General features: G+C 41.2%; 1 protein-coding gene across 1 annotated transcript in view; it reads right to left on the bottom strand.

Annotated features, from left to right (window-relative positions):
* Nucleotides 1–13,278, bottom strand: part of LOC104326238 (vasoactive intestinal polypeptide receptor) — a 116,154-nt gene that overhangs the window by 32,457 nt on the left and 70,419 nt on the right. Inside the window, exons 4-6 of the mRNA XM_075419874.1 lie at nucleotides 6,582–6,685; nucleotides 2,000–2,100; nucleotides 36–168 (exon numbers count right to left, since the gene is read on the bottom strand). Coding sequence (XP_075275989.1) covers nucleotides 36–168; nucleotides 2,000–2,100; nucleotides 6,582–6,685 — 338 coding nt within the window. The remainder of the gene's footprint in view (nucleotides 1–35; nucleotides 169–1,999; nucleotides 2,101–6,581; nucleotides 6,686–13,278) is intronic.

Here is a 13,278-nt window from a genome sequence, read left to right as displayed (position 1 = left end):
ACACAGTGGAAACTTCAATGTGTACGGCTACTTACTGAACTCACAAAGCAGTGTTCAGATTCTCCACTTTCAAATAGGATGACATCTTTTATGAAGACTGCAATGGCTCTCATTATGAAGGACATGAAGAGGTGCATATGAATATAATTTCGAGTACAGTGTAGTTTTCTGTTGGGAAGAGATGAAATAACATGTCTGAATAACAAGGCTTCTTAAAACCATTATTTATTTATTTACGTATTTCTTCCACCAAGATACAGACTTACAATCAAATATTAGAAACCCTGAGACTGACTATGTTCTGATGTAAATCACTGCAAATCCACTTAAACCTTTTTAAACCCACAAAACATGTGGCAATCCATACATCTGCAGCAGTGTTGCTGCTTTTCCAATTCTCAGAAAAGAAGGTCAAAACACAGAATGACAGAAAATGGGTTCATCACACTGCTCTCCACTGGAATAGAAATGTTTTTGACTGAGCAAACTGTGCTCACGATAAAGGTCTATTTTCTGCAGAATGTTTCTACTGCAGTGATTCTTTCCAAAGTGAAATGTTTCTTCAGGAAGAGAAAGAAATTCTTAGCAGCTGCTGCCAAAATTAACACATATTACGGGCTTTCTGGAGCAATATGAATTAAATTTTCACTTAAAAAAGACTAGTTATTAATGATATTGAGAACAACATCAGGGTTTTTCTGCCCCTTGTCCACTAATATTTTGAAGGTGGATTTTCATCAGGTGGGTCTTTTTTTCAAGCAGAACTTTACATCAGCTAAAGTGAAAGGCCCAATACTGTGGAAATGGGTACTTTGTGCAGTTGTCAGAACCACATCAGATCTCACTCAGCAACATGATCAACTTAACACCTCTTAATGAGTCACTGTGCACTGGCAGAGTTTATGCTCTTAATCTCTGAAGATGGCAAGATAATGTGACTGAGCTGAGTCCTCTGTACCTGCAGGTGAGGGCAAGTCAAATTATGCTGTTTCCCACAAACGAAGAGCGTGAACCCCGACAGATTCACCAGCTTGGTTGGCACCTTGTACCTTGTTGAGATGAGATAATTTGCTTGTGTGTCTGATTTACTCTTCCCTTGTAAGAGGAGTAGAGCACGTGTGCTGAGAAGTGAAAACACCCTGAAGCGTGAAGCCGGTCTTGGTTGTGTGTGAGTTACCCTAGACTGCACACTGCTTCCTACAGCTTTTTTCTTTGGTCTTTCTGGACCAGACTGTCATAAATTGGACAACCATATAATGTGTTCCAGGGAAGCCACTGGAGAGTGGCCTGAGTAGATAGAATCATATCTAGAATGTTCTTTGATCATATGGAGGTCTGATTTTTTGCTGTAGAGTATATGCTCATCAATCCATAAGGGCCTGGGTCTCACAGAATCACAGAATGTTAGGGGTTGGAAAGGACCTCTGTGGGTCATCTAGTCCAACCCCCTGCAGGGTCACCCAGAGCAGGCTGCACAGGACCTTGTTCAGGTGGGTCTTGAATATCTCCAGAGAAGGAGACTCCACAACCTCCCTGGGCAACCTAGTCCTGCATCATGTCTGCTAACCTTGTGCACACTTCAGAGGTATCAGCATGTCTAAAGTAGCTCTGGGTGTCTATGTCTTGCCATAGAGATCCATGGGCTATAGTAGGAAGTGACTCTGAAATGGACTTTGGGAGGCAGTGGTCTCTGTGGACTATAAAAATATTATGGGATGATGAGCTCAGATACAGAGATCCACCATGTAAGAATCCACATTTATTCAGATGAATCCCACCCTAAATAATTGGACTGGGTTATAACTCTTACACAAAGGTCACAGATCACATACCGACACCCAGTGATAGCAAAAGATTGAGGAACTTTCCTCCCCTGTCCAACTGAGACTTGACAGAAGTCTTTTGCATCCATCTGTTACACTCACAGTGTATAACTTAACCAGCCACTACGTCCTTTGAGTCATCCCCTTACCTATGCCTGTCTTGCTCATGGTCTTACCTGAAGAGACATAAAATGATCATAGCAGCCGTGAGAGCAATGAGCGATAAGGTGTGTCCAATGGTGTAGCCGGTCTTGACTGTGCCATAGAATGCCGTTTGCTAACGTGAAGGAAAGAAATAAAACAGGACTTTCAAAGAGTTGACAACATGCATTGCTAAATACACCATCACTGAGATTTTACTGACTTTCTTGGTGAGACAAGGAAACCATCCTAGTCTATTCTCTGGAAAAGTGTCCAACTCCTTCACCCTTTAAAATCACATCTAGTAGAGTACATGACTCAAATACCACCAGTGTGAGTAAGAAGAACATGTCCGGTTGCAGTAGAGTTTGGATCACTCCAAAACCATGTTACAGCTACACAAGGGAAACGCTCATGCAGGAAGGAGTCCGATTTGACACTTGCAGAGACAGCTACACAGCTACAATCTTGTGGAACAAGAATGACTAACATTCAGTTAAACAGCACACTGATACATCAGCTCTGAGGTGGTGAGCATGATGAGCTTCATCTTATTAAGGAAGTTTGAGGACAGAACTGGTCTGGAAATTGATTTGCTTTCGTGGAAGTTAGACATTGTATTTCAGCAAATGAAAACTTCACGTGCTCTCATTGAAATCATAGATATATGAATTCAGAAATATATGTTAATTTGGAAATTTGTTCATGACTTTTCTCTTTGACAACACACAGAGGGAACCTCTTGAGCATGGAGCATCACAGGACTTAAATCCAACAGGGAATCTTGGTCTAAATAAAATGGGAAGGTAACAAAACTCCAGCTCTCCTAAGGCTCTGCAGCAAAACTCTAAACCAATATATTTTAATTTTCAGTTTAAAAAAAGGAAAAACAATCATTTGGTGTTTGGACTTTTATTTTGTCAATGAAGAACCCAAGTTTCTATGAGAATCTAACTCAGTTTGTGGAAAATCTTATTTTTCCAGCCCTTGATTGACCCTCCTCTGCCCTCCTTGACAACATTTTCTATAAAAATACTAAAAAAACAAAACCGGAAAGAGCAATTTAGACAGAAAAACTAAACCCAACCTTGTTTGTAAAAAAACACTCTTAAATAACAGTGAGGGTTGACATTTTTATACGGTATTTTCACAGGCCTTGACATGTACTAGCTACTTTACAGAACCAGTGAGGCTGACATGAGTAGTAATCCTCTAGCATTTACACAAGTCAGCTTGGAGGGGTGCTAAGACAGAGCTTTCAGAGTGTGCTAAGGTTGCACTGGGCATATCTGTATTGATTCTTAGACCACAGACCTCAGAGACAGCTAAAAGCACCGTGTCTTTACAACCCCATCCAATGAATGCACGTCACTAAGAGCTTTGGGTCAGTAACTCTGAATACATAATTCACAGCAAGGGTTTCAAGCCAATTTATCTACCTGACTTTGTCCGTATGATGTTAGGAGGCTGCTACAGTGATGGAGTCATCCAGTATGGTATGGTCGTACCTAAGCCTTGCTCATCTGCTCTGGATGGAGGGACTTGCACTGCGGTAAGGAACAGTGGAGGTTCTACTGTTCTACCCAACTGTCTTGCAGATTCCATCCAAAGCTAACTAAATATACTCTTGTTTCCAGCCTTGTTTGAGTTTGGGCTCCCAAAGGCAGCTGAGACTTTTCCAATAAAAACAGTCATCTTTCTTCATGTTGATTTCATCTTTCTCTTCTTATCTAGTTTTCTTCTTGATGGCACCAGAACAGAAGTGTTCCAGGAAAGACCTGGCCAGCAGAAGAAGGGAGCTTGTGGTAGGGGATTGAGTTTGAGAAAAAGGTTATCCCACATTATATTTTGGAGAGCAGAGAAATGAGGGAAAGGAAATTAAGAGATATCACAGGATATATCTGTAGTGGGGTGGTAGATGAAAACTGTAAAGCATAAAAAGGTATGGGGCTTTTACTTCGTAGTTATTCACAGGAGCATGTTATGCACAGAAAGATCTTGGTGTTATTCCACAAGCAGTTCCTTGCCCTTATATTTTATGATGACCTATCCTTCTTGCGTACGGAGAGATGTCTCTGCATTCAGCTTTAATCTATCATGTGGGGTCATCTCTGTTCTGGAAACAGTACAAAACGACTTCTCACTCTTCATTTGCACTTGCTAATGACAATCACTTCCTGTCTTACAGATATCAAAGCAGAGAGTTTTACCCTAAATAACAAAAGGAATTGGAATTTCACTCAGCATTCAGATTGCTAAAATATTCTTATTAGAAAAAAAGGGATTTAGAGAAGTGAAGGAAATGCATGCCAGGATGTCTGGGCTCTAGCTGTACACCTAGACTGATTTACAAAATGAAATCAGATCATTTCATCAATCTCTCTCTGACTTCTAAAAGCCTCTGTTTAATTTCACAGGAGCATGATAAGAACAATTATTAAGGTAGATGCTAAAGCAAGATTAACTGAGAATTATCTTCCTTGGTTTCTGTTCAGTAACCTCTACATTTGTCCCTTGGTAACTGATATTAGAATGTGAAACATTTATTTCTGCAAGAGAAAAAGAACAGAAATACCGAAATCAAGTCTTTCAATCGCCCTCCACCCAAACATGCTTTGGGTTCCTGTCACCTAGCCTAAAGTCATCAGGGCTCCCTCCAGAGTCAATGCACAGAGGTCCCTTTGGAGAGAAATACGGGATGAACTGACCTCTGGAGGTGCCTATTTTCTTCACCATCTTCAGACAGAGCCTGTGGGGACACCTGAGGTGACCACTCTCTGACCAGATGGAGGCACACAAGGGAGAAGATGTGCATCATGTCTGACAATGGGAGAGCAAAACAGACCCCCCAGTTGGTTAATACATGGTTTTTAAAGGTCAGGTTGGAGAAGGAATCATTGCCACTGCAAAGATCCTAAGTGCACTACTTTGGTGCCTGCATCATCTGCTTCTTAGGGACTGCCAGAATTCACAACTAAAATCTTACACACAACCCCTATTTATTTTTCATGTTTTTCTTGTTGTTTCTGACTTGAGGCCAGTAGATGTTAAAAGTGCGTGAAGTGTTTTAAGCACGGAAGGTTATCTGTCTGTTCTGGACCTCATGTGCCATTCAGCCTGCTGTTCTCCTTTTTTTCTATTGTCTTTACTTCTTCCTCCTCAAATTGGCAGCCAATTCAACAACAACAAAAATCTATTCTTCACAGACTGGTACTGCATGTTCACCCCCTCAGCCACCTTTCACACAAATTAGACTTAAACAGCATGACAAAACCATGGAAATCAAGAGAAAATAATTAAGAAAGAATTAAAAGAACACAATACATGTTCTCTTGGTAACGTGGCACTCTGGCAACGCTGCAATCCGTTGGGTTGCCAAAGCATGTCCCAGGAATTCCCAAATCCCTTTCGCAGCTGGAACCTAAACCAGAGCTCTCAATGGAGGACCTTCCCAGAGCAGACCCGTAACAATGGCTTTTGCGACGCGCAACAGGTACCACACAGCTCGATCTGAGAAATGGGACACTTGAGGAAGTGAAGTGGTGACTGACCTCGAAGGAAGGATAAAGCTCTCTTCAGCAGATCCCTGAAATTCTTTGTGCAACTTTCCCTTTGCTATTTTCTGTACTCTTTTACTATTAACGCTGATTCAGTTCTGTTCAGATTCCATGTTAACTCTTTGAGGGCCTTGGTAATGTGTGACCATACAAAAAGACCTCTCACGGTATATATCTGTTCATTATTGAGATTCCTATATCCAACACTCACAAACACTGCCATGTGTCATACAGCAGAAAAAAAAGCATGGGTGCAGGTTTAATTTGCAGCGCAGTGCAGTGCAATGAAACATAATTCTTTCGTAGCACAAACTTTTTCTTGTTGACTATCAGACAGCTATAGGTGACAAGTTTAGTTTAGATGTTGAAATTCTGGTTAGGTGAGGTGAATCTCACTTCTAACAACGGTTGTTATCCTCTTTAGACATTTCCCTGCATGCCTCAGCTTGCAGCAAAACAATAGCAAACTCGTTCCTGTGTAACGACAGTACTCTGTAAAGCTAATTACACCTAGGTCAGTGATTATTAATTTACATACAGAGAGTATCCCAGAGAGCTTGCAGATTTCCTTACAAAATTTGGTAACACTGCATGAAAATTTGTGCGTTCCCTACAGTTTTCTAGATCTTTAGCTTGTTGAGATTAGCAGAGCAGCACTGATGGCAAGTGAGTTATATCCTTTTATCCCTTTTGATATTTTGATGCTTATGTTGGCCGAGAAATACTGGAATCACCATATCTATTTCAGGATAAATATAAACATGGAGGGCTTGTTTCAAAGTTGAACATGGAAAATAAAGCACCTAAAGTTATGTGTGGGCATCACAGAGACACTGGTACGATCATCTCAGATGCCATTCTCCTGCCAGCCCCCTGGAAAACAGAGGGAGGGTCGGCTCTTTGACTGGACATTTGATCTCTGCTTCCAGGGATCCTCACGAGGAACCTTCCTTCTTAAGGAATCTGAGTGGGAGTGGAAAAAATTGGTCATGGGAAGATCATGTAATTCTGATATCGGTCCCTGGTAAATCTTGATGTCTACTCGCCCAGGTTTACAAACCTCTTCCCCTGGCGTGCTGTTGGAATCATATCCACAAGCTACGGCGTAAGGCGCAGGGTACACATCCGTCCAGCCCTGGCTTGTACAATTCCTGGTCACGTTCCCTAGAAGAAAAGAGAGAAGGGTGATTTATAAAGCAAAATTCAGCTTGCTGTTAAACAAATGTCTGCCTTTCCTTGATTCACATGCCAGAGCACATTTCTTATAACACTTAGTGTAAAATTCTCATACTTCTCTGTTACAAAGAGTTCATATTACACAGAATGCACAAATGGGAGTGACCCATTGGGTGGTAAAGTTCAGACCTCAAAAACAAGTACATTTTTATACTGTGGTGCCCATAAAACATCTCTTCTAATGGTAACACAGTGCTGGTTGTACCTGGACATTTTAATTGTTGGCACTGCACCAGTATTTTTTGAGAGCGTTATTGTCATATTGCCTTTGTTCCTGGAAAATTTTTCATCTAAACAAAACAGTGAAGTATTTACGTCTTTCACTCCACTTGCGAGAAGCCAAGACAGATGGATAACGTGCTCATTTCACATTATGCAGGGAAGGTCAGGGGTCTGGGAACTGAATGCAGTCCTCAAAACCCAGACCTTGCCTACGAGATGAGCCCGGATCAAATGTGATTCCTGGGAAATCTACTGCACACGTTTTTGAGAACCAAACACTTCAAGATTTGGCTATGAGGTGAGAAAAAACAGATACTGACAACCTGTATTGCCTGTTTTAACACGTACATTCAAAGGCAGGAAGATTTCCTGGACTTTTAAGCAAGCTGAGTGCCTGGGCTGAAAAAAAGCCTTAATTATCATAAGGACGTCTCTCTCCTTCAGCCAAAACTCACAAGACTGTGAGATTTTCACATGCCTTTTTGTACTCTGCACTTTGGGGTCCATCTGGGATTATAAGGGGGCTGCCCAGTGTACACCAAGCAAAGCAATTCTCACCTTGTAAGGCATCCCGCTTCCTGTCCCAGCCAGACCTCAAACTCACATTGGCCAGGGGCTGTACAGAGATTAATCAAGCAAAAGAAGAAGAGACCAATACTCTGACCAGGATAGGCCTTACCCTAAAAGCTTGGTAGTCTAAAAGGCTAAGATAGATGTTTTTTAGGCAGAAAGAACAAAAAAGCAATACATACAACAGTACATTCCAAATTCCCCCAGCACTGCATCTGACCACCGGTCCCTACCCTGTCTATCGCCGCGGCGTTCCTCTGCTGTCATTTATAACACAAAGCTGCCTGCCATCCCCAACTGGAAAGCTGATGCAATAAACCAGAATGAGCAAACAGTAGTCAAAACTCCCTTCTTAGATGAAGAATTACAGAAGTGAAACTCAAGAGCTTTGTAAATATTTCCAACAATGGGGTTTCTTGCACATAGGAATAAAAAACTCCTGCAAACAGGAGCAAATCAATTATGCAGCTATGTGTCATGAAAATATTCACACATCACCTCCAGGAGTTTCTGACAATGGAGTCATCTGAACATCTTCCTAACCATAGACACGTCTTGCACTGAAATCAGCAGCAGCCTCTCCCCTGTCTTAATTAACTTCTTGAATCCCTGTGACAGGTAGATTTTGACACTAAGATTTGCCCCTGTAATTTGTCTTTACGACAGATCTAAACTCTACAAAGTGGCCAGTGGGTTTGTTCATTTTAACAGCTGCTCCAAAAGAAGTTGACTTCAGTGCAGTTTGGTGGGTTACTTCTCCCCAGGCTTTTTCTGCAGAGTCATTGTCTGCATTTCTTTTTACCAGGGTTCATATCGGCTTCATAAGAAATCTTGTGCAAACAAATCCAGGACACGACTGTTCAGTACCATTTCTTTTTTTGAGGTGTTATGTAATTTGTGTTATTTCTTCTTCATTACAATGGATCTCATTATCTGAACTTTTCTGCTTCCTATTTCCTGCTCAAAACTCCTCCTCTGTTTGGGGATGCCTTTAGCTTTCATGGTGGTTTGGATTCTTTGCTTCTTATTCTCAGCAAACTAAGAGGTGCTTGTTTCAGCTTAATTTCCTCACATTTCTCCTATTTCTTCTTTTTAAGTGCACTTGCTCACAATTGTTTGATTCTTTTGTAATTCTCATCACTTTCAAGAACACTTTCAAAAGTTTTCTTAATGCTTTAGCAAATGTGGAAACTAAGGTAGAGGGAAGTAAAATGATACAGTATCATTTAAACAAATATAAAAATTTTTCTACAACTCTTTGCTTCTCATGTCACTTTTTGATGCACAAATAATTCACACACACGGTCTGACACAACAAAACTTTCTATTAACACTCATGGTCTGCGTTAGATGCCTGGGACATTCAAAAAGTACAAGGTTAGAAGATCTAGATCTTACCACACTGCAATTATTGGCTCAAGTATCAGAAAAGGCAGAGCATCTGGACTTGGAAATGGTATCTCCAGCCTTTGAAAATTCACAAAGTTTCCAAAACTTTCCCATTTCCTATCCGACCGAAGCTAAATCTTTTCCAACAGTATTCCTGGAGAGTTAATGTGAAAGGAGACCAGGGGTTTACAACTCTGTGACAGATAATTTGCAGTGCACGGTGGAGGAGATTCACTGTGAGAGCTGTAAAGCATCCCACTGCTGGTAGGTTTGTTCTCCAGGCTCTCCTCTGGGTCGTGGAAATGGGAGGTTCAAGTCCCTGGTGTGAAAAAAGTCCTCTCGTTTTTGGTTTCTCTTTCAGAGTGCTGGACCATCTTGTCTAGACTGTGTTTTTGCTAAGCAAGATTGAACAAGGTGATCCTTGAGGTCCCTTCCAAGCTGGTATTCTATAATTCTATGATTCTATGACTCTATGATCTTTTTTTTTGGCGTGTGGGAAGGTATTGTTTAAGAGCCATGAAATAATCTGCCTTTTGTGGGGTTTGTAATTCTTTTTGATCAGAAATGTTACAACGGTCAAACAGGTGTATCTCCTCCTAAAAGTCCCATCCACTTCAATGAGATAAGGTTTTCTAATTAAAAAAAAAAAAAACAACCACAAAAATTCTTTTGAAGAAGTCACAACTAACTCTCATCTATGATAGAAACAACCTCACAGCATGTCTTACCAGAACTCAGCTTCTTGCTTTCACAGCATCACAGAATGGTTGAGGTTGGAAGGGACCTCTGGAGATCATCTGATCCAACCCCCCTGCTCAAGCAGAGCCACTTAGACATGGTTGCTCAGGACCATGTCCAGATGGCTTTTGGATATCCTTGGAAACCTCCTCAATTTCTCCGGGAAATCTGCTCCAGTGCTTTTTCACCCTCACAGCAAAAAAGTATTTCCTTATGTTCAGATGGAGCCTCCTGTGTTTCAGTTAGGCCATGGTTATAAAATGCAAAGGCATTTAGAAAGTGCAAGAGGGTCTCATTACTTCAGAAGTGCATTTGTGAATGGGAGCCTTGTGTGTAACAGAAGAACTCTTCTGGGTGCTGTCAGGAGCACAGAAGAAAATCCCTGGTTCTCATTTCAGGAGTGCACAATCTCTGCAGAATCATCAGGCATGTGGCTCCCTGAGGATGGGATATTGTTTATGAGATGCTGCTACTGATGCCTCGGTGATATACTGCTCTCCAACTCATCCACAGCAACCCTGCGTGCGGCAAAGCGAGGGTAAGGTAACTAGGCTAAAGTGTTTTCATTGTAGAGTAAATTAAGTGAAATCTCTCCACGGCAGCCAAAGGTGTAAATCGTGCATGGTCGGAGCTACTCTGGCTCGGCAGATGCACAATAATTACTAAGGTGCAGTAACTCCATTGTATATCTGCGTCCTGAGCAAAGCACCACAGGGAGGCAGTTAGAGGGATTTCAGAACCCCAGCTCTTTCGCTGCTGTCTTCTCTCTTTGCAGATATTGGGACAAAGGAGTTTAAAGATGAGATTTTAAAGGGAACAAGGTGATGACCTTTTCATAAGACTCGCTCCCAAGTAGGAGGGGATGAATGTACAAAGGGAGCAAAATAACAGTGCAGAAATGAAAGGGAAAAAAAAAAAGTTAGTTCTCTAAAGCTGACAAATAGAAGTTGCAGAGATAATCCTTATACAAGCTAAAGGAACGATAGCTACGACCAGAGAACCAGGATGGGGAACTAATCAGTCAGCTTTCCAAAAGCATGCTGTGGTATAAAAGCCACTGCTTACAGAAGGGAATTACAAATGTAAATATGAAGCTAGACCTTTGGCTCATTTATATCAGTGTTTATGACAGTCAAGGCATAAAACACTATTGAAAAGCAAGGGATGAAGCCGCAGGCCTGAATAACCAGTTTTCAGTAAGTTTTACTGCAACAGTGCCTTAAAGGCTCATGCGTAGCATGATGGGAAATAATTGTTTAATCAAATTGCCACATTTCTTGGTCCAGCCCGAGGCAGGAGTTCTGCCTCTTTGCAGATCTATTGACTACAGAAGTGCAAACTTGTTAGTGGCTTCAGGTCAAGCCCCAGAGAGATCAGCAGGGTCTCTCCCAAGGTCAACACCAGCTGCAGCATGCTAAAGTCTACCCAACTACAAAGTTGAGCAGACAGGATGGGTCATCCAAGTCAGTGTAAACTGCTGTATAGATAATATATGTATGTGTAATAAAGCACGGCTCTTCCTCATGTGCTACCGCTGCCTGCATTCCTTGAAAACCTGCTTGGAGAGTGCCACGGCAATTAATTGCCATGTACACAAAGCACGAGGAGAGACTGCACATCCTCTGTACACTTGTGCATCTTCCTAGGATCATGTCTGCTGTAGGACAGGGCTTCGCCATCTGGCCAGCAGCTGCTCCTGGTTTAAGCAAATGCTCTTTAGAGTTCACAAAGCGCTCTCTAATTTCCTCATCTGCATGGTCTGATGGCATGTCTGTTACAAAAATGGATTTGATGGTTGTAAGCAATTAGCCAAATGCTGCTATCTTTCTTCCTGATTAGCTCGTGTGGTTGTACTTAATCTGGTACATGGCTCACACCTATCCTAAGCGGCTTTTTCTTGGTTGCAGGGTGATTCAGAAACTCTCTGCCCTCGGTAGAAAAGGCAGAGGGAAGGAAATTCTTCTCAATGACAACAAGAAGGACTGGCTAAATTCTGAGACAACTTTTGGTTAAAACCCCTCCGTTTCTTTTTAGCATTAAAAAGCCCCAATAAAAATGAAAAAAAAAACAACTACTGTAAACTCATGAGGGAAATGTCCAAGTATTCCTGGGTTTACTTCAGTTTTTGTATATTCAGATTTTGCTATTTTGTTTATTTAAACAAACTTATTGTTTTAATTCCGTTTCTTCTGGGGATAAAGGCATTCTCCTCTCCTCTTTCTGCCCCACACCACTTACTGTTTTTAGCTGGATCTATAAATAACAACGAATTGACATTACTGATAATGATCAGGAGACAAGAAGGATTTTTTTAATCTTTACCCACTGTTTTTGTTTCATTTTTTTTCACAAATTGAGTGAAGAGCTGTTGAAGCTTCCTAGGAAGTAGGGCAAGTTAAGCAGCTAAATGACTTTATGGCTTTGCATCTTGTGTATCCTGGTGATGGTGGAAGTATCTTCTCATCTTCTTCAAATGGAAGTTGTGTATAAGCTAGTGTTCCACACACCTAACCACTGAATTTGTCTTATTCCTATACTCTGAGTTTGTCTTACCTCTTTCTAATAATTCTGATAGCTCTTTGTACTTTTGGCTTTCACTTGTACTTTGCAGGTCTATCAGCCCTACCATTTCTTCATATGTTGTGTGAAAACATTCCTCCATATGCTTATTTTAGACCTGCTGATAGGCAATTTTGTTTAGTACCCCTTCTCTCGTACACCAGGAAACAATTATTCCCTGCCTACTTTCCTCACAACATTCATGACTGTATTTATCTCCAATTTACACTCTTTCAATACGCATTTTTCTAGACAGAAGAGCATTAATCTAGCTGCTCTACTTGTACAGTGTCTGTCCATACCTTTATTCATACGTTGTTCCAGTGATGGAGGCCCTATTCTCCTTTGCACATGAACCTCCCACTATCACTTAAGGGACCTGCTCAGCTGCACCTTCACCTTCCATGAGGTCTTCTGGCCTTGATCTCGGTCCCTCTACTGCACACAAAAACCACCCAAACGCAGACTCCAAGTCTTTTCCCTCTGCCTCCAGGATCCTCATAGTCTTATACAAGGGATCTAACTCTGTTCTGCAGTGAGTATTTATTTTCTTCACTCGTCCATGGGAAAAATGGAGGCATGTTCTTCTACAGCAAAGCACTGCACACACAATTTTTTAATTGAGATAGACTTACAGGAACATACACATAGAAAACTTCTAATTCAATTTCCTGATGTATAAAAGTATTTGCGAATGATGTGGAAGAGATTATGAATCAAAATGATTTTGCAGATTGAGTTCCACCAACCAGTAAAGGGCCTGGTAGAGGAATAACATGAATTATTCATGGAATAGAGGAAGTGAAGTAAGGAGTTGGTGGAACCAAGAAGATTTTCTTTATAAAAGGTGTTTGATCTGGGTAGGATTTAAATACTGAACAGGTGAACTGAATAAATGGAGAGAGATAACTGTATTCTGAGCAATTTTTTGCCTATGTCTAGTTCTCATAAAGTTTTTATCTTTCTAAATTTCTTTTTGCCCCTCATCTGTTTCAAATACACACTTCAGACTCGGATATATGCCTGAAAGTTTATGTCATAGG

Source organism: Opisthocomus hoazin, chromosome 4 (genome assembly GCF_030867145.1).
Source record: "Opisthocomus hoazin isolate bOpiHoa1 chromosome 4, bOpiHoa1.hap1, whole genome shotgun sequence".
NCBI lineage: Eukaryota > Metazoa > Chordata > Aves > Opisthocomiformes > Opisthocomidae > Opisthocomus > Opisthocomus hoazin.
Note: the sequence above shows the minus strand (reverse complement) of the source record. Positions and strands in the feature narration are given on the sequence as shown.